The 17,784-nt window shown below is 49.7% G+C and overlaps 1 protein-coding gene across 4 annotated transcripts in view; it reads right to left on the bottom strand.

Annotated features, from left to right (window-relative positions):
* Nucleotides 1–17,784, bottom strand: part of Synj2 (synaptojanin 2) — a 95,102-nt gene that overhangs the window by 36,324 nt on the left and 40,994 nt on the right. For all 4 annotated transcript variants that reach the window (XM_050135782.1, XM_050135783.1, XM_050135780.1 and 1 more), the window contains exons 3-5: nt 15,692–15,962; nt 11,263–11,488; nt 3,917–4,000 (exon numbers count right to left, since the gene is read on the bottom strand). In XM_050135782.1, coding sequence (XP_049991739.1) covers nt 3,917–4,000; nt 11,263–11,488; nt 15,692–15,962 — 581 coding nt within the window. The remainder of the gene's footprint in view (nt 1–3,916; nt 4,001–11,262; nt 11,489–15,691; nt 15,963–17,784) is intronic.

Below are 17,784 nucleotides of genomic sequence, written 5' to 3'. Positions count from 1 at the left end.
AGAGAGAATGAGCATGTGGAGTCAAAGAGAGATGCTGTGTAGTCATCGAAGGAGACAGATACCGAACAGAACCTTACCGGTAGGTCACAGCCACATGGAAATACACAGAATAATAGAAATGGGTTGGTTTAAGATGTAAGGGCTAGCTAGAAATACATTTAAGCTATTGACCAAGCAGTGTTTAATACATGTCTGGGCAGCCAGGAAATGAATGAGCAATCTCCACCTATATATTGTGATTTTTAATCTTCTCTATAACCCCATGAGGGCAGGTATTTCCTAATCTTACTTTATAGAACAGTAAACTATGGCTTAGCAAAGAAAATAATTCAAAACATAGTTGTTACCATGTGGGATGCCCAGGTCTCTCTATCTTCACAGCTTACCCTCTGAATTCCTATGAGAGATGGTCTGGCAGCCTTGGTTGCTCCAGGGATTGGGACAAACATGCGGCTGTTTTCTGGTTGGGTGTACCAACTCATGGCACCCATTACATGGGCTAATTTGGCCTTGACTTTCATTCATTTAACTTGGAGGACTTCAGCTTCACTCACTCACGCCAGGACCTTCTGTGCCATACAGTGTCTCATTTCCCTGTGGAGGAATGGGGCTAGCACACAGAGACATTCCCAGGAACCTGGGAAGCAGCCTTTTAGAGAGAAGAGATGGACGCAGACGACCCTAATCTACTCTGCATCTTTCTTCCATTTGGTTCCATCACGTGAACTTCAAAAACCGGACTCACATGTGGCAGACACATGCCTGCGCTAGTCCCAGGGATGGGATCTTGATGCTGCAATAGGAGTAATCTCCCCCAGATAAATGAAATTATGCATAGATCCCATCATAGGCTCTGCCAGAAGAGCTTGAGTTTTAAGGGTGAAGTTCTCACTGGGGTTATTATAAGCTGCACAGCTACCGGCATGGGGCAGACAAAATTATTAAATGCGCATGATGCTTGGTAGACTAGAAATCTAGGAGTCGATGCTGAGGGCAGCATGACCATGACTCTCTGCAGATGAAGCATCATGACCCAGCCTTGTCGTTCCCAACTCCTCTCCTCATCCCCTGCAGGGCTCATATCCCGAGGACAGCTCCCCCCACAAGAAAGCACTGAATTGCAATTTAGAATACACACCCTTCCTCAGCACATCTGGGGATGTTTCATCCTACCTAAGCAGGAAGAAAGGGCAAAATTGAAAATGAAAAAAGACCGGGGAAACTGTAATCACAATATATTGTATGAGAACAGAGAGTGTTTTTAAGAAAAGTGTGTGGAGAGGAGACATCCAGAACCTATGTTAGCCTGATAGTTGCTACTGAATGTAGACCCCATGTAGAGTTGCCCCCACCTCTCTGGAGATGACATCATCTCTTTTTGATGATAGATGGCATTTAGAATATAAATACAGGTATTAGGTCCCAAAGATAGCAAATCCCAAATAAGACTATGAATGCTAGCCTTTTAACCTGTGTCTAAGACACCATGAGGCTTTGCCAAAGGACGAGTGTCAGGAATCTAAAAGGATAGGGGAGATGCCACTATCCTGCCCATGTCCATCTGAGACAGCCATACCATGACTACACAGGCTGTGTCAGCAGCACTGGAGACCAAGTTCATTTATACAGATAGGAGATCAATAGGCTATGTCTCGTGTTTTAGATGAAGGAGACCAGAACATTGAGAGGCCAAGCAATCAGACAAAAGACCCTCAAAAGAGCAGGAAGATGCTGGAGATGGCCAAAAGGAGAGGACAGAGCCCTAAAGCTTCCCACACAAGAGCTACAAGAGAACCTCGGAAGAAAAGAGAGACTTGCTCCTCAGCATCCCTGAATGTCCTGGAAAGACAGTCAGACAGACAGTGGTCTGGTACAAGGAAGATTTTTCTAATCATCAGGACCCTCATTGGACATAGCCTCTCTCTCAGAGGTCTAGGAGAAGGGATCCTTCTAGAGCTGGGAGGCTGAGACAAATTTCAAAGTCTTTTCAATGTTCTAAGGCTTCCATGATCAATCTTTGGGTTTCTGATAAGTTTTGCATGAATATAATGCAGCCTCCCAGATTCCTCTGTATCCCGAGTTCACTTGATCTTCGTGATTCCTCCTCACACAGAGCTCAAAGGAACCCACATCTAGAGAAAAACACATTTCAAGCACCTTCAGACACCCTGGGCTTTAAAAGGAGCTGTCCCAGGGAATGCAAGTTCTGGAGATAGATGGGGTGGGGCTGCAGGTAGGCAGGGCCTTCCACATCAGTCCTGACTCCCCAATCTGACTCTATAGAGATGGGGCAGGCTGGGGGAATCCCGTGGCCTGAGTTGAAGCTGGGAAGAGGGTGATGGCTGGTGGCATGAGTGTCCTAGCCGTGGTGACACACTTCCAAGTTTGAGGCAGGGGTGTGGCTCAATGGTAGAGTTCCTACCTAGTCTGCAGGAGGCCCTGGATTTGATTAGCACTAGAGAAAAACAAAACAAAACAGCTATTCTAAACAGAGATTACAGAGCTTGTTACATACTCTATAAATGCTAAGATTCACTGGCCTGTATACTTTAAATATGGAGTTTCTGCTAGGAAAGGTATTTACCCAGAGAACTGTTTAAAACACAACAAAACCTCTAAGAGCTTGGGCATGGTGGTACAGGTCTGTAATCCTCACACTTGTTAGGCAGAGGCAGGAAGACTGCCACAAGTTCAAGGCTAGCCTAGGCTCCACGGTGAGACGAAAACAGCAACAGCAGCAACGAAAGACCCTTGGAAGGCCTCCAGGGGAACTTTCTCCTCACAAGCAAACCCAAGCTCAAGTGTTCTGCCTCTCAGTGCCACTGGGCATCTTCATTCACCTAGAAAACGGAATATCAACAAATCCTCACCCCCACCCCAGAACTCAGGACCTGAATGAGACGCTCCATCCATCCATCTTACTCTAAGGGCTGACAGCGATGTGACCAGGGCTGTCAGCACGACACAATGTATTGGCAGCCCTGGGGACAAGTCCAGGCTGGGCTAAGTAGCTGAGCCCAAGACCGGGCACTGTGAACCCTGCTGTGTCAATCATTCCTGAGAACCTGGCACATAGTGCTTTTGGCCTCTTGGGCTGCTGGCTGATCACCCAAACCTCATACCACAAGAGCCCTGGGTAAGAGAAACCAAAGACTGAAGACCCAGGGAGACGCTTTCTCGGGCACTTTGGTCATGCAAGGCAGAACCAGGCGGAGCAAGGAGGGGGAGGAACCTCCATTGCACTCTCCCCAGATGCACGGTGTCTGAACCCACTTGAGCAGCGTGCCTTTCAGTGACAACAGCTGTGTCCTTGGACCATGTTCCCAGTCCCTGAACTCTTCTCGGGACGCAGAAGCTGAATCCCCCTGGCACTGCCCAACGCTGTACTTTGCATGGCGTAAGGTATTTTTAGAAATCACGGGAAAGCTCAGCAATCCTCACGTGGCCCCACACAAGCACCACAGAGCGCCAGACCCGTGATGTGGCCACCAAGGGTCCAGCAGACCCTCCGGAGCCTACGAGAGGATTCCCAGCTGCCAGATATGTTATCAAAACGCTCAGCTTAGGGTCCCATTGAAGCCAATCCCACCCAAGCCCTCTCTGGTTCGCCTCCTCTGCAGATCACTCACTGAACAACGTAAACAGCTCATATATACACGGTCTTCAGATCACAGACTACACCTAGTGTACTTGTGAAATTCTCTCTCTCTCTCTCTCTCTCTCTCTCTCTCTCTCTCTCTCTCTCTCTCTCTCTCTCTCTCTCTCTCCCCCCACAGTTTAGCTCAACACAGCTGGGCCAAGGAACGAGACCATAAACGGCACCAGGAAAGAAACGTTTAAAGAAACAAACTCCAGCTACTCAAAGAGACCAGCAGTGCCCGGACACTATGGAAAGTCTTCTGTTTAAATTACCTACCTGAAGCCCCGGCTGCTCCCAGAACAGCGGAACAGAGCCTCGGATCTGGACAAAGGATGACACTCCATCATCCATGTAAATCGTCTGCGGTACAGGAGACAAAAAGAGAAGAGGACTCTTCAATGAAACTGAATGTCCTGGGTTGTAACGGGATCCAGTGCCTGTGACCTGACACCAGCCTGGAGGATAGTCGGTGGACTTCAGTGCCCTCTGCTCTCTCACCTGGCAGGACTGGAGCCGCTCCGACGTCACCCACCAGACAGTAAGGTATGGGGCTATTGCCTGGCCTCTGAGGAGGGGTCTGCGCTCTGACCCGCCTGTGCAGGAGTCCAGGACACACCCCTACCTAATGACCTAGCACGCATTTCCTGCTTTACAAGCAGAAGCAGCTGTGCTGGGGTTTAGGCTAAGACCTTTCCGGAGGGCTCTGTTTTACCTGCTCAGTAACTAAGGCGCTATTGATAAAGGACTGACCCGAATAAATCGGCTCTACCGAAAGTCCTGCTGACTGCAGATGCCACTGGTGACCTTCACAGCACAGGCCAAGGCTCAACTTGAACTTGTCTGCAGCCCCAGCCCTGCGCCACTGTGTTTTCAAACATGTCACCAACTAACACACACATACACACACACGCACACACATACACACACTAGCTTTTTATAATACACAGACCCCCTCTCCCCGTAGAAATAAATGCTGCTTAAATTCCTGGTAATAGCCCCTGCTGACCAGTTTTGTAGTAGCCTACCTGCTTCCAGTGATAGAGGAGCCAATGCGAGTTTAAAGGACACAAACACACAGTCCCTAGCAGGCCCTGGGGGTGGCTGCAGTGGTTATCAGATGGTGGCCTTTATCTGTGCAACCCTACCCAGGCCTGGCAAGGCCACCATGGGCGCCGCCGTGAGTCCTTTCCATTGCTCTTACAGGGTAGCTTTCCACACAGGCTAGATCATGCTCAGATGGCATATGCATTAGTAATTCCTCAGGGGGAGGGGGCTGGACAGTGAGCCTTGAGGTTCTCTGGACAACAGGCAGGCCATGAGCCTGGTATCTAGGCTATAAACGTAATTCTAGCCTTCGTCTCCAGAGGAAAATACACTAGGTTGTCTGTTTCTCAGTACTGGCTACCAGCAAATGTGTTACCTCTATTATTCTGTTTGCCCTACTGCAGGAAAGCTTGCCCTCCTGAGATCAAAGACACAAGACTGACTGTCCCTGACAAAGAAACCGAGTTAGCTAACACGAAGACAACCATTTACAAGGCCAGAATCTGACCCAAGCTAAGGACGCTCAGCGCTTTTCTCTGATGATCTTGGACTTTATATACTACATTCTGCCTCGGCCTGGGTCCCTCTGAGCTCAGTGCTGGAGGCAGTGCCTGGGACCCCTTCTCCATAGGGAAGAGTTCTCTCTTTCTCCCCATAAAATCATCTGTATGTGTCCCCTGCCCCATCACCCCATCATCCAGTGTATAAACCAGTAACCGGCACAGTGCTGTTCCACAGGGCTTCTATGCTGGTGAGGGAATAGCCTCAGCACCCACAGGGCTGCCTCCTCTCACAGGGTCTCTGGAGAGGCCCATGTGCCCAGCAGTATGGCCTAGGCACATTATTGAAATGACTTTATCCTGCCTCCCCCTCTAAATGGATTAAATGTCACTTGGTACCCCGAGAGTAAATTTAGGTACGTTCTCTCCCAGCCTAGAGTGGTCACTTCGAAAATGTCACTGCTGTGTGTGGATGAGGCCACTCAGAGCCAGGAAGGCTGAGCAGGGATAGGTATCAGGGCAGGGAGGGCCAGGCTGCAGGAAGTCTGTGTGTGGGGGGGGGGCAAGAATGGACAAGATAGGGAAGGATCTTAGGCAGAGTTAGAGCCCTAGAAGACAAATAGAAACCCCAGTGCCGATGCCATGGGGGACCTGGTACTGTGCAGCCAGGAGGGCTACCCCTGGCTTCTTTTATGGAGGGCTGAGAATGGAGAACTTCACGTGACAGGCTCTTCCAGGATTCTACTTCCAGATGCAGTATTTACAAAACCATGCCTCCCCACTGGCACCCTCAGGAGAACACACACAGTCACCCTAAGCTCCCTTCGTTTGGTGATGGCCTGCTTGTCAAGAGCCAAATATTTATCATGCACCCCTTTGCTGACAGGCTGAGGGACTAAGCTTTGTTTTTCTGCAAAGTTGAGTCACTGCTGCAGATGGAGCCAACTGGGTATGACTCACAGCCGAGCTGGAAAAAAAAGAAAAACCCAGGCTTCCTCCCAAGAAGCCAGAGAAGGCATCTACCACATGGACACACAGTGTGTATGCATCTATACGTGTATACATGCTATATAAACATACATACATATGTGCCCACAAGTATACAGCATACATAATAAATACACCATGCAAATACAGGAATGTACAAACATCACACAAGAACACACTGTATGGGTTTTAAAACATATAACATATGCACGCACATACCACACAGATGCATGAACACAGAATGTATGTATAGACATGTGCATGTGGACACAAACTTGTACACACACACACAACAACACAACACACACACACACAAACTGTTTACAAGAACTCCACTTATTCCTTAGGAAAATGTTAACGCAAGTCAAAAGTAGAAATCCTACAAGCAGGCCTCACTCTCTTGCTCCATGTGTGTGTGTGTGTGCGCGCGCGCGCGCGTGCGCGTGCATGAGTACTCTCAAGCGTACGTGAAGATGTCAGAGGACAACTTGCAGGAATCATTTCTCATCTTCTACCACAGTGGTTCTCAACCTTCCTAATGCCGTGACCTTTTAACACAGTTCATGTTGTGGTGACCCCCAACTATACAATTATTTTTGCTGCTAGTTCGTCTCTGTAATTTTACCATTATTATGAGTTGTAATATAAATATCTGTGCTTCCTGATGGCCTTAGGTGAACCCCGTGTAAAGGTCAGTCCTTTTACTCCCCAAAGGGGTCATGACCACTGGCTGAGAAGCCCTGTTCTACCATATGGGTTCTGGGGCTTGAACTCAGGTTGTCAGGCTTGGTGGCGAGTATCTTTACCTACTGAGCCGTCTATCTGGCTTGTCACTCTTCCCTCTGTGGTTCTCCTATTAGTTTGACGAATGATGCCTGTGTCAAACATCCGAGTAACAACTGCAGGACTTCACCTAAGGCCGTAGCTTTGCAATGTTCTAGCAGGGTTCAGACCAACAGCCAACAGGGCACCAGTACCAGATTTGCACTATCTCACTAAGCTCCCTTGCCTGCTGGGGCATGGTACTGACGTCATCAACTGCTGCTTACAACGTTGGTGAGTGACCAGATCCACAGCCTGCCACTTCTTTACTGACAGGCGGAAGAGCCAGTAACACATCTCCTGGCTGGAGACGGACCCACTTTGAACTGGTGAAACTAAGGCCTCCAAGCACAGTGTACGATCTGCCATTTTACCATAAGTAGTGCTACAGGGCTCAGACTCCAGGGCACATTTTGAGCTGCCCCATCTAACCAGGCTCCTATGGAATCACCACAGTCCTCTGTGGGTAAACCTCTCCCAGGCTACAGTGCAGGTTCTATTGCTCATTGCCCTGTGCACCTTTTACTTCTCCCGGGCTCAGCAGATGTTGCAGGACCACAGCTGTGGCACCCTCAGCCTGGCTCCAGTCTCCTGTGATCATCAGAAGCACCTCCATCAGCGGGTGACCACGAGGAGCCTTTGCCAGGGAAGCACCTCAGGAGGGAGGAGGCCTTCCTGTTTTACTTCTGTTGTGAGCGTGCGCACACACACACCCACACCTGCATGCCAGGGCAGGGGCAGGAGGTATCCTGTTACTGTAGGCCTGAACCCCACTTGGGCATGGTAAAACGATGGGAAGAAGAGGTCCTACAACGGGCACTCAGGGGCTAAGAGGCCCACAAGCAGACCCTGCTGAAAAGCCAATAGCTCGTTTCTCAGTTGCCATTGGCCCATCCCAGAGGTCATTTCCCTGTTTCATGCAGCTAGACTGTCCTGGGGTTCTGGCAGCTTGAGCCAGCCTGGGTTCCTGTGCCCCAGGTGGCCTGTTTGCCAGAAGCAGCTTCAAATGCACATGTTCAGCCAAGTCTTGCTCTGGGTTTAAGATCATAGCTCTCGCGTCGGTTATGTCTAGTGAGAAGGTTCTTGTGGGGTTGAGTTACACCCTCTCAGCTGCCAGTTGTTCTGGCCGGACAGCAGATGGTAGTGTCTGTCCATGAACAGCCCCTGCTACAGGGAGCGAGGTCAAGTGAGTTTATACAGATGCCAGCGTGGCCCAGAGGAGGAAAGGGAATTAAAACACAACACACACACACACACACACACACACACACACACACACACCAACACACACATACACACACACCAACACACACACACACTGGGAAGACCACAAAGGCTTCTAGGAGCCAAGAAATCCCTCCTCCTACCCCAGGAAATCAGGAAGCAGCAAGCCCCTATGGCTCGACCCTCTTAAAAGCATATTAAAACTTAATCCCCATCATCAAATGGTGATTAGCACTCTGCCTTCACGGATTGATTAATCCACTCCTTCAATTAATGGGTTACCGAGTTATTTTAGGAATTGGGTTTCACATAAAGACCATGTTGGCTAGGTTGCTAGGTTTCCTGTGTGCTGCCTGTCACCCATCAGGACGCTCCAGCAAAGTCCGCACCAGATGTGGGCCTCGACCTTAGACCAGAACTGTGAACCAAAACAAATCTCTTTTCTTTATAGCATACCCAGGATGTGGTATTGTGTTACAGCGGCAGAAAACGGACTGAGACCGGCTCTACATATCCCTGGGAGTATGGATAGGCCGTTCTCATCTCTAAGGCCCAGTTGGGTGGGGCTGCCCCAAGGTGGAGACCTAGGAGATACACGGCAGGGTCCTCAATCTTGAGTAGTAACAGTAACATGTGATAACGGGACAGATGAGTCACCAGGTGCCCTAAACGGCGTAACCAGAGCAAAAGCCCCAGCCAGAGCCTGTGGAAATGCTGGCTTTACTTAGTGAGAAAAGCAAAGATCACGGAATTTCCCCTGCAATCAAAGCACTGCCCTTAAGAGGGGGTTTATGCCCCAGTGTTTATGGGTTCAGCTGTGCCCCTTCCAGAAACAGTATGCCACATGTTAAAGTCCTAGGCTCCAGTACTTCCCGCTGGGACCTTGTTTGGATAGAGGACCTCCGTGAATATAACTGGATAGGTGAGACCACCCCGGGGGTGGCTAAGCCCTTTGATACAGTGTGACTGTGACTGGACGATGCTTCTGGGAATCACAGAAGCTGGAAGAGTCAGAAACGGATCCTCCCGAGGGATTTTCAAGAGACTATGGACCTACCTGACCTTGCTTTTAGCCAGCCAGCCTCCAGAACTGTGAAAACAAATGCCTGTTGTCTCAACCACCCAGTGTGGGGCACTTCATTACCCAGGAAACTCACTGGGTGCCCTCTCCAGTGTTCTATTTTATAGGACAGGGCAGTTGGTCCCCTGCCCTCTCTAATGTCCTCTCTTAAAGGACAGGGCAGTTGGTCCCCTAAAGATGTATTTTATAAGATACAGTAAGAAGCCACAGTGTTTCTAAGCTGGCTGAAAGCTAAACATTTGGGGACTTCCACCACCAGGACCAAATAAGTGGCCCTCTTCCCTCTGAGTGGGTGGGAAAAAAATGCTGGGCTCAGGATGTCCTCTCAACCAAAGATGATCTCTGACCAATTCTGGTACCAAGTTCAAACCCTGTGCGTGCCAATCCTTAACAACACAGCTTTCTACCTGGTATGGTATCATGACCAGCAAAATGAAACAACAACAACAAACAACAAAACCCAGAACTCTGTCTGAGAACAGAATGGATATTTTTATCTGGATACCAGATACAAATAAAGGGGATGAGGCAAAGAAGATAGACACAAGAACCTTGGGGGTCATTGTCACTGAGAAGACATGAACAGGAAAAAAGGAAATGGCTCCCACGGTGGAGCATGTATTCTCTTTCTTCCACGGTGGAGCACGTATTCACTCTTTCTTCCATGGTGGAGCACGTATTCTCTCTTTCTCCAACCAATCATTATTTAATAGTCTTGTCACATTCAGAGGGGCAAGAAACCCTTCCCAAGATAGTAATTATACGCACAGATCTTTTGAGGGCTCCTGCTCCAACTTCCCTCTGACTCCATCAGGGGCCTTCACCTTTGGTGACAGTGTTTCTGCAAACTGGACCCCCACACTGGTTTGAGCCATCACTGAAGGTTGGAGCACGCAGAGGTTCACGTGCGGTGGACAGTAACGTGCTCAATTAAACTGGTGCCCTCACAGGGTGCCTCTCAGGCACACCATGGCGAGAACTGCAAAGCTGCAGGGACACACAGGGGGCCTGTAGCCCAGAGTGGAATCACACCTGGGCCTCCTGGGCTTTCCCTTCCTGCAGCTGATCCCACCGCTCTTCTGCAAGGTGGCACTCAAGGAGCAAGTAAGAATAACAACAACAACAAAATAAATAAAATAAAAATAAAAATAAAAAACAAGGTGCAAGACAGCATCTCGGGGAGTGAGAAGAGAAGCTAGGAAAAGAAACTAAGGAGGTATTACAGATGGCTCTCCTCCATGGGCGCTGACAGCAACTGCTCCAACACACCATCACACTCCCAGGCTCTAATAGGCTTTCAGAATAAAGTTCCTGCTGATACAGAATTTAAAGAAAAAGTGTCTTCCTCCATTACTCTATTGAGTTCTTTATTTACCCTAAAAAGACTTCCAACTCGTATTGGTTTGTCAACTGCTCCTGGAGTAAGTGCTCCTCTCTATGGCTATGGCCCTATTCTTGAGCCCTTCGCTTAAAATACATTAGAAGGGGTGGGAGATGACTCAGCTGGGAAAGCGTTTGCCACATAAATCGAAAGACCTGAGTTCAATCCTGGGAATCTATATAAAAGCCAGATCCATTGGTGCATGCTGGTAATCACAGCTCTCAGTAGGCAGAGTCAGGAACATCTCTAGGACTTGACGGACAGTCATTATAGCCAAATTGGTGAGCTCTAAGTTCAGTTTTAGGTTCTCAGGCACACACACACACACACACACACACACACACACACACACACCCCGTAAGCAAATACTATCTTTTCAGAATGAGCTGTGAATCAAAAAGACAGCCTAGCCAAGTCAGAGGCAAGTTTCAAGTAATGCTCCAATTACACACATACATACACACACAGGAAGAAGCAATAGTCAGAAACCTGCTCACATGCATCAGGGTCTCTTCCACTCATAATAGAAAGCACGCATGCGTGGGAGGCATTGACTCTGCCATGGACGGGCCTGGGTACTCACCTGCTCTGTCTCCACGAAGTTGGACACGTGGCCATCGTCGTTCACACCGCGAGTGAGAAAGCGAGTGCCTGCTCGTTCACAACTGATGCGAGAGATGAGGCAGGCCTTGGCCTGCTTGTGGGAGGCATACACTGTGCGGATGGTCACCAACCCACAGATGACTTTCAGCAACCAGTCACAACAGCTCACCTGGTGCTGCCTCAGGGGCACATGCAAGAGCTGGTTCCTGTAAAACAGACCCACCTTTGGGTCACCTTACCAGGCGCTACAAATGCTGCACCCAGAGCCAAGTACTAAGGAGCTTCCCGTAGGCCCCATTGCTGCACTAGGCTGTTACATGCAATTTCATCCAAACAGAAACATTCTGTCCTGGAGGGAAACTCACTAAGCCTCGGAAGTTCTAAAGGGAGGCTCTTTAAAATTCAGAAAGTTCTAAACAGAAATTCCTTAAGCTAAGGAAGTAAACAATTCACAAGTCTCAAGAAGTCCCCGAAACTTAACAGATTTATAAAGGCCTTTCCCATCTTCAGGTTATATAACCAGCAAGGACTGCTAAGGAGAGGAGACGCTGACCTGTGACCTGCCTGCAAGTGTTCAGAGATGCACGAGAGCTTTCATAAGTTCTCACTCACACTGGAGTAGGTGTCCTGTAATGCAGCTGCCTTTGAGGTCTCCAGGCTTCTTTAAGTAAACTCTAACCCACACTCCTGCAAGTATCCTATGTGAGCTCAGTGGTTCACTGGGTTGTTCTTTGGTGGTGTTATTATTCCGGGCTACTGTGAGTTCCTTAGCTAAGGTGGAGAGACATTTTGTCATATCCCTGAGGAAGAATTGTCACCCAACAGAGGCCAACAATGACTGTTCTCCAGTGGGTCCTACAGTTGGGACATACAGATTCGGAAAGTTCTGTGCTTCTAAGACTCCAGTTGGCAAGGCCAGTATGCACAGGAGGAAGAGGGCAGAAGTCCTTTCCTTATGCTTCTACCAGGTGACAGTAAGGACCAGAGGGGACACAACTGGAAAGGAAGCCACCCACTCAGGGACCTTAAGAAGAGCTTGTTTAGAGCCATGTCTGCCATGTTCTTTATTAGAATAAAACAGTTACTCATGGGCCTGAGACCTGGCGCAGTAGTTAGGGGCTTATGCTGCTCTTGCAGAGGATCCTAGTATGGTTCCCAGCACCCACATCGGAAAGCTCACAACCCCTGTAATTCCAGCTTCAGGGGACCCAACTCCCTCCCCCTCTGACCTCTGTGGGCAGCTGTACTCATGCGCATACATACACACATAACTAAAATCACTCTTTACAAAATCACTCATGTTTTAGCCAGCAGTAGTGGCACCTGCCTTTAATCCCAGCATTCAGGAGGTAGAGGCAGACGGATCTCTGAGTTCAAGGTCAGCCTGGTCTATAGAGCGTGTTCTAGGACAGGGCTACACAGAAAAATCCCTGTCTCAAAAAACAGTAAAAGAACATTACTCATGTTTTGATTAAGTAATAACACTAGGCAAAGATAAGATGACATAAGACTGTATTAACTATGCATGCACTTATACACATTACACATGTGCACACATACAGAGTGGGGTGAATATAATGAGAGCACTGTAAGGAAATCCAGAATAAGTAAATAGGGATCAAATAAAAATAAAATGAAAATAAAAGTTGGTCAAAGCTCCAGTATTTCTTTCCTCTTCACACCCTGCAGATTATTCTGGGTTCTGCAGTCTGTGGTGATTGTAATGGTTAAAACAGGACACATCCCCAACCTTGAAATGAGGGTTTGTCCCTAGCTGTATTGCATCTTGTTATGTCGTGTTCAGCTGATATCACCAGGAGACCTGCTTTTTTTCTGAAGGGAAATGGAGGAGCAGTGGATCTGGGGTGAGTGGGTGAGGCTGGGAGGAGGAGAGGGAGGGGAGGCTGAAGTCAGGGTGTATTGTATGAGAGAAAAATAAACAAGCAAATAAAAAAGCAAGAAGCAAACAAACACCACCAACAAACACAGGACACATGCTAGAGTCCACAAAGCGGCATTCCAAAATTATTGGTGTGGACTGGTCTAATCCATCCGTGCGTGGCCCCACGTGGAAGGCATTATTATCAGAAATCCCATTTAATAAAACTGAGACATGAGAACTAAAATGCTTGCCCAAGACCACAGAGTCGGCAAATGCAGTGTGGTGTTCTAAAGACAAGTCTGAGAGTTTGATTTTATTGACTGATTCATTGATTGGTTGACCGTAGCGAGACATAGAACTCAGGGCTTTATGCATGCTAGGTGAGTCCTCTGTCACCGCACACTCCAGCTGTCCCGGATGAAAGCCCTACAGTTGTACAGGGCTGAGCTATCCTCCCATCCCCCACCCCACCATGAACCAGCCTCCCTCACACCCCGGAGGCCCGAACAGTGCCAGTCTGAGACTTGTCACAGGGGAACTTTCTCTTGCAGGGTCTGGAACAAATCTAGGTCACAATGGCCTATTTGTTTAAAAAAAGGAAGCTGGTTCCTGCCCTAGAGCTCAATTCCCTGGAGATGTGTGTGTGAGTGGAGGATCTCTGTGTTTCAAAGCCTTCGCCCTGAGGCCAGCTTCTGGGAATGTGACCATTGCCAGCCACTACCACCCATACCCAGCCAGTCAGCCCTGAGAGCCCTGCCCACCATCTGGGTTCCCACAGGTGCAGGACTGCTGTGTGTGACGATGGCTGAGAACCAAGACCTCATGAAAACAGGCTGCTTTCAGAGCCACTCTCTGGGCTTCAGACAGTAAGCTCCTTTAGCAACATACATTAAATGTATGTCCCCTGTCACTGGGGGCATGGGGAGGAGCCTCTGTCAACTGGACAGCTCTGGTCATTTACTTAAGTGGCTCTGGGGAGGACAGCTTAAAGAAGATCTGAATCTTCAGTGAGTGTCAGCTTTGCACTTCCTGCCAGGCCTCGAGTGCACTAGGAAGTGACAACCACTGGGGCAGGATGACCCCACTGCTGTGTTCTTTCCTGTGCTCACCAGCTGTATCCTACGTGCACTCCATCTGCCTCCTGCCATGGCTTCCAGACCTCGGCACCATACAGTGGGGTTGGGTGATCTGGCTGCGGCCACTCTGCCTGCTGACTCTGATGTGGTCAGCTTCCGGGGCTGGGGTGAGGAGCCGGGCTGGGTACCCATCTGGTGCATTCCACAGACAATCCCTCCTCCCAAATCCAAATCTAGCCTGGTATCTGCTTCAAAAGGGGCACAACAGTGCCTCCTTTCCTCCACGCCTTCTCTGCTCCACCTCTTTACCCCCCTGGCTTTGTGCTGTCTCGCATCTGCTGCAGAGCGCTCAGTGGGAAAGCAGGAACACAAGTGCTGGGCTAAGCCGGATGCCCAGGATCTCCTGTTTCCAAGGAATGCCACGGCCTCGTTTGTGTTCACAGATACCGCTGTTTCTGAACCTCTGCACAAGACCTTCCCAGCCTCGGGCCACAGTGTAAAGGAACATACTGGCCTCCCAAGAATAACCAGATATCACAGAAGGGCCAGCGCTTGCATCTTCAACTAACTGCATGATCTGCAGCACACCTGGGCAGTTGGTTAGAAACGTGGACGGGGTCTCAGACTCTGTCCCCACCTAGATGCATGCACTAGAGCATGCACCACAACAAAACAGGCAGGATTTCATATGTGTTCCAAACCTGACCACACAAACTGGCAAACTGGAGAGGACCTGGGAGGACATAAAGGCAGGGTTCTAGGGGTGAGACAAAGGTTGATTTATCAAAATCAAAAAAGAGGTGAAGAATTCACGAGCAGGGAGCTGAAGCCCTATAGAAAGGACCCTTACCCTACCATGCGAGCCTTTGCTGATTCCTGTGGGCCAAGCCAGGCAGGCACCAAGGAAGGGCAGGAACAAGCCTCCATTTCTGTGTCTAGCTTGGACACTAGTGTGGCTCCAGAGGGGGCTTTGGGCTAAAGCATTAAAAGACAAGGTTTGCAAGAAAACGAGCAGCAGATTCCCACCGCAATGCTTCTGCCCACTTCTCTTATCCTCAGCAACTGTGAGGGGAGCGGCGCTCTAGAGAAGGCACAAGCAAGGTCCCTGCCACCATTGCCCTCTCAGCTTCCACACAATGGCAGGTCCGCGATCCAAGGCTCTGGACCAGCTGAGGAGAGCATCAATGCAGAGAAGGCCTGACTAAGTAAAGCCCCAATATTCTACCTAGGGAACAGTTTCTTTTCTAGATCTACCTGGGACCACAGGAATACACGCCTGGAGCAAAGCCCACAGGGTAGAGATGCTGGATTAGTTATCTTTTCTCACTGAAGAGAGCAAATGAGACTCTAAGTGCCACTCCAGAGCTGATCCAGCACCCCAGGCAGATGCAGGATGGAAGACAATGGCTCTATGTTACCCAGAATCTGCCCTCTGTGATCCAGTGCCTTACCAGAAGAACGAGGTCCCCCATTCAGAGCAGTCATCGCCCTGTTTCTGCGCCCTGATGGTCAGATCAAAACTGGAGCCGTCATTGGGCCACGCAAAATAAAACACCCCTGAGCTCAGGATTTTCTTCAAGGCGAGCAGGCGGTCCTCTTCTTTGGCCTCTTCCTGAAGGGGGCAGAACTCGGTGGCGGTGATTTTGTAGATCTCTGCATCTGGAATTCTGCCCACTGACGTGCAGCCTGTCACCAACACCAGGAAGCTCAAGGGGACCCCACCTGGAAGGGACATAGAGAAGATGGAGGATTATGGGTACTGAGCAGGCTGCATCCCAGAGCAAACCCCAACCCTAACTGGAGGGCATTTCTAACTCTTGTTCCCTAGGCCCTAAGGTAGTGCCCACCTGCCCAGTCTGTACCCCAAGCAGTGCCACACCCACCAGAATTTGTATTCCTCCTCAGCTCAGAAAAACAGCATCTGCTCTAACAGACCCTAGGGTGAGTCTGACGTGAAGGCTTTCCCACAGCTCGCTCACTAGCCTACCGTTCTACTCAGCTCTCAGCCTCAGCTCTCTCCACAGGACTGAAGGAGAGGCTTTGTCTCCCAGCCATCTACCCTCTAGACCAGCACATTCCTTTTAGCATCCTCTCTTCCTGACTCCAGCCCTCTTCCAAATCTGTGCCCACCACCTTCCAATCCACCCTCTTCAGCTCAAGCCTTATTCCTTACCCGTTGCCTGGGCACCCTCCCAGCTAATGCAGGCATGGCCTTCTTAAACACAGCGGATAGCAGACTTCCCCTGCTCAGATCCCTCTGTGGCTCCCACTGAACCCCACCCCAATGACAGAAATGCAAACCCCTCCTGAGGCTTTCTGTTCTGTATCCTGCCCCGTATCTCACCCCCACCCCATATGCGGACTGTTCCCAGGCAGCTGCTCCCAGGGCTGTGCTCTGCTGCTTCTCCGTGCAGCACACATTCTTACAGTCAGTCTGGAGTTTGATGGGAGACATCCTCCCACTTGGAGAAAGGCTCCCTTGCCATCTGCCCAGCAAGGGACTCCTTCCAACCTCCCAGCTGACTTCCCCGCCTCAGCTCTCTCCTGGCCGGGTAGAAGCTTGTGTTTTGGTCCTAGCCTTACACCTGGAACCACAGGAGCCTTTCTTCCCTCACTGGGTAAACCCCTGACCCTTTTTCAGATCTATGGGTAGCACTTCCTCCGGGAAGCTGGACCTGCTCTCCAAAGACAGTAGGGATGCTCCTCTTTGTATCAGAAGTTTCCCAGTGGCACTTGGGCACAGAAAGCCAGTAGCCTTCATTCCAGCTGTGTCCCTCAGCAGCAGCGGTTCTCCCCAGGGGCAGGAACTCAGTGTACACTATCATCTACCACAGCACATGTATGTGAACACTTCCTAAATAAGTTCCAGTACAGGAGACTGATACACGCTTCTCCAAGACCCTGCCACACTGTCCCTGGCTGCTCCTTTTCTATCCCATGTACCCTAATTCATAACAATACTACCCACATCAAGGGGTGGTGGCCATACTGTGTGCCCTTTCAAAACACAGGGTCCAAGAGATACCCCCAGTGGGTGATGGGCCTGGATCTATCAAGAAGTTCTTCCCACCCAGTAAGGTTTACTCCACATGGCCAGCAGCCTCTCGCTGGCTGAAACGATGCTTTATGCCATCCTCATGTCTCACTACACTCTTGTAAAAGACCACAAGGCAGCAAACCCCGTCACCCGCCGCCTCCAGGAGGCTGCCCTTCTTCTTCACTGGTGGAATGCGGCTCTGGCGAGGGGATGATTGGTTTTTATTAAAGAGTAAGTAGGTCACGGCTCACACTTGCTGACTGATGCACTGTGGGGAAGGAGGGTGCCCATGGGGCGAGGATATTGAATTGGCGTGTGCATTCTCAGGAAGCCACTCTGAAATAATGTAAGCACCAGAGTTCTGCTGGGCCATTAAAGCAGTTAAGGTTTTCCCAGCAGGGTAGGTGAATTTCAGTGAGGCTGAGGCGGTCCACAGCCTGGGCACCCGGCTGCCTAAACTGATGAGCTCGGTGCTAGGGGAAAACAGTATCGAGCAAAGTTCCCTTG

The sequence above is a fragment of the Alexandromys fortis genome, unplaced genomic scaffold (assembly GCF_014885135.2).
Source record: "Alexandromys fortis isolate MF-2015 unplaced genomic scaffold, M_Fortis_MF-2015_v1.1 scaffold_23, whole genome shotgun sequence".
Lineage (NCBI taxonomy): Eukaryota > Metazoa > Chordata > Mammalia > Rodentia > Cricetidae > Alexandromys > Alexandromys fortis.
The sequence above is the reverse complement of the archived record's forward strand: the minus strand, read 5'-3'. Positions and strand labels throughout refer to the sequence as shown.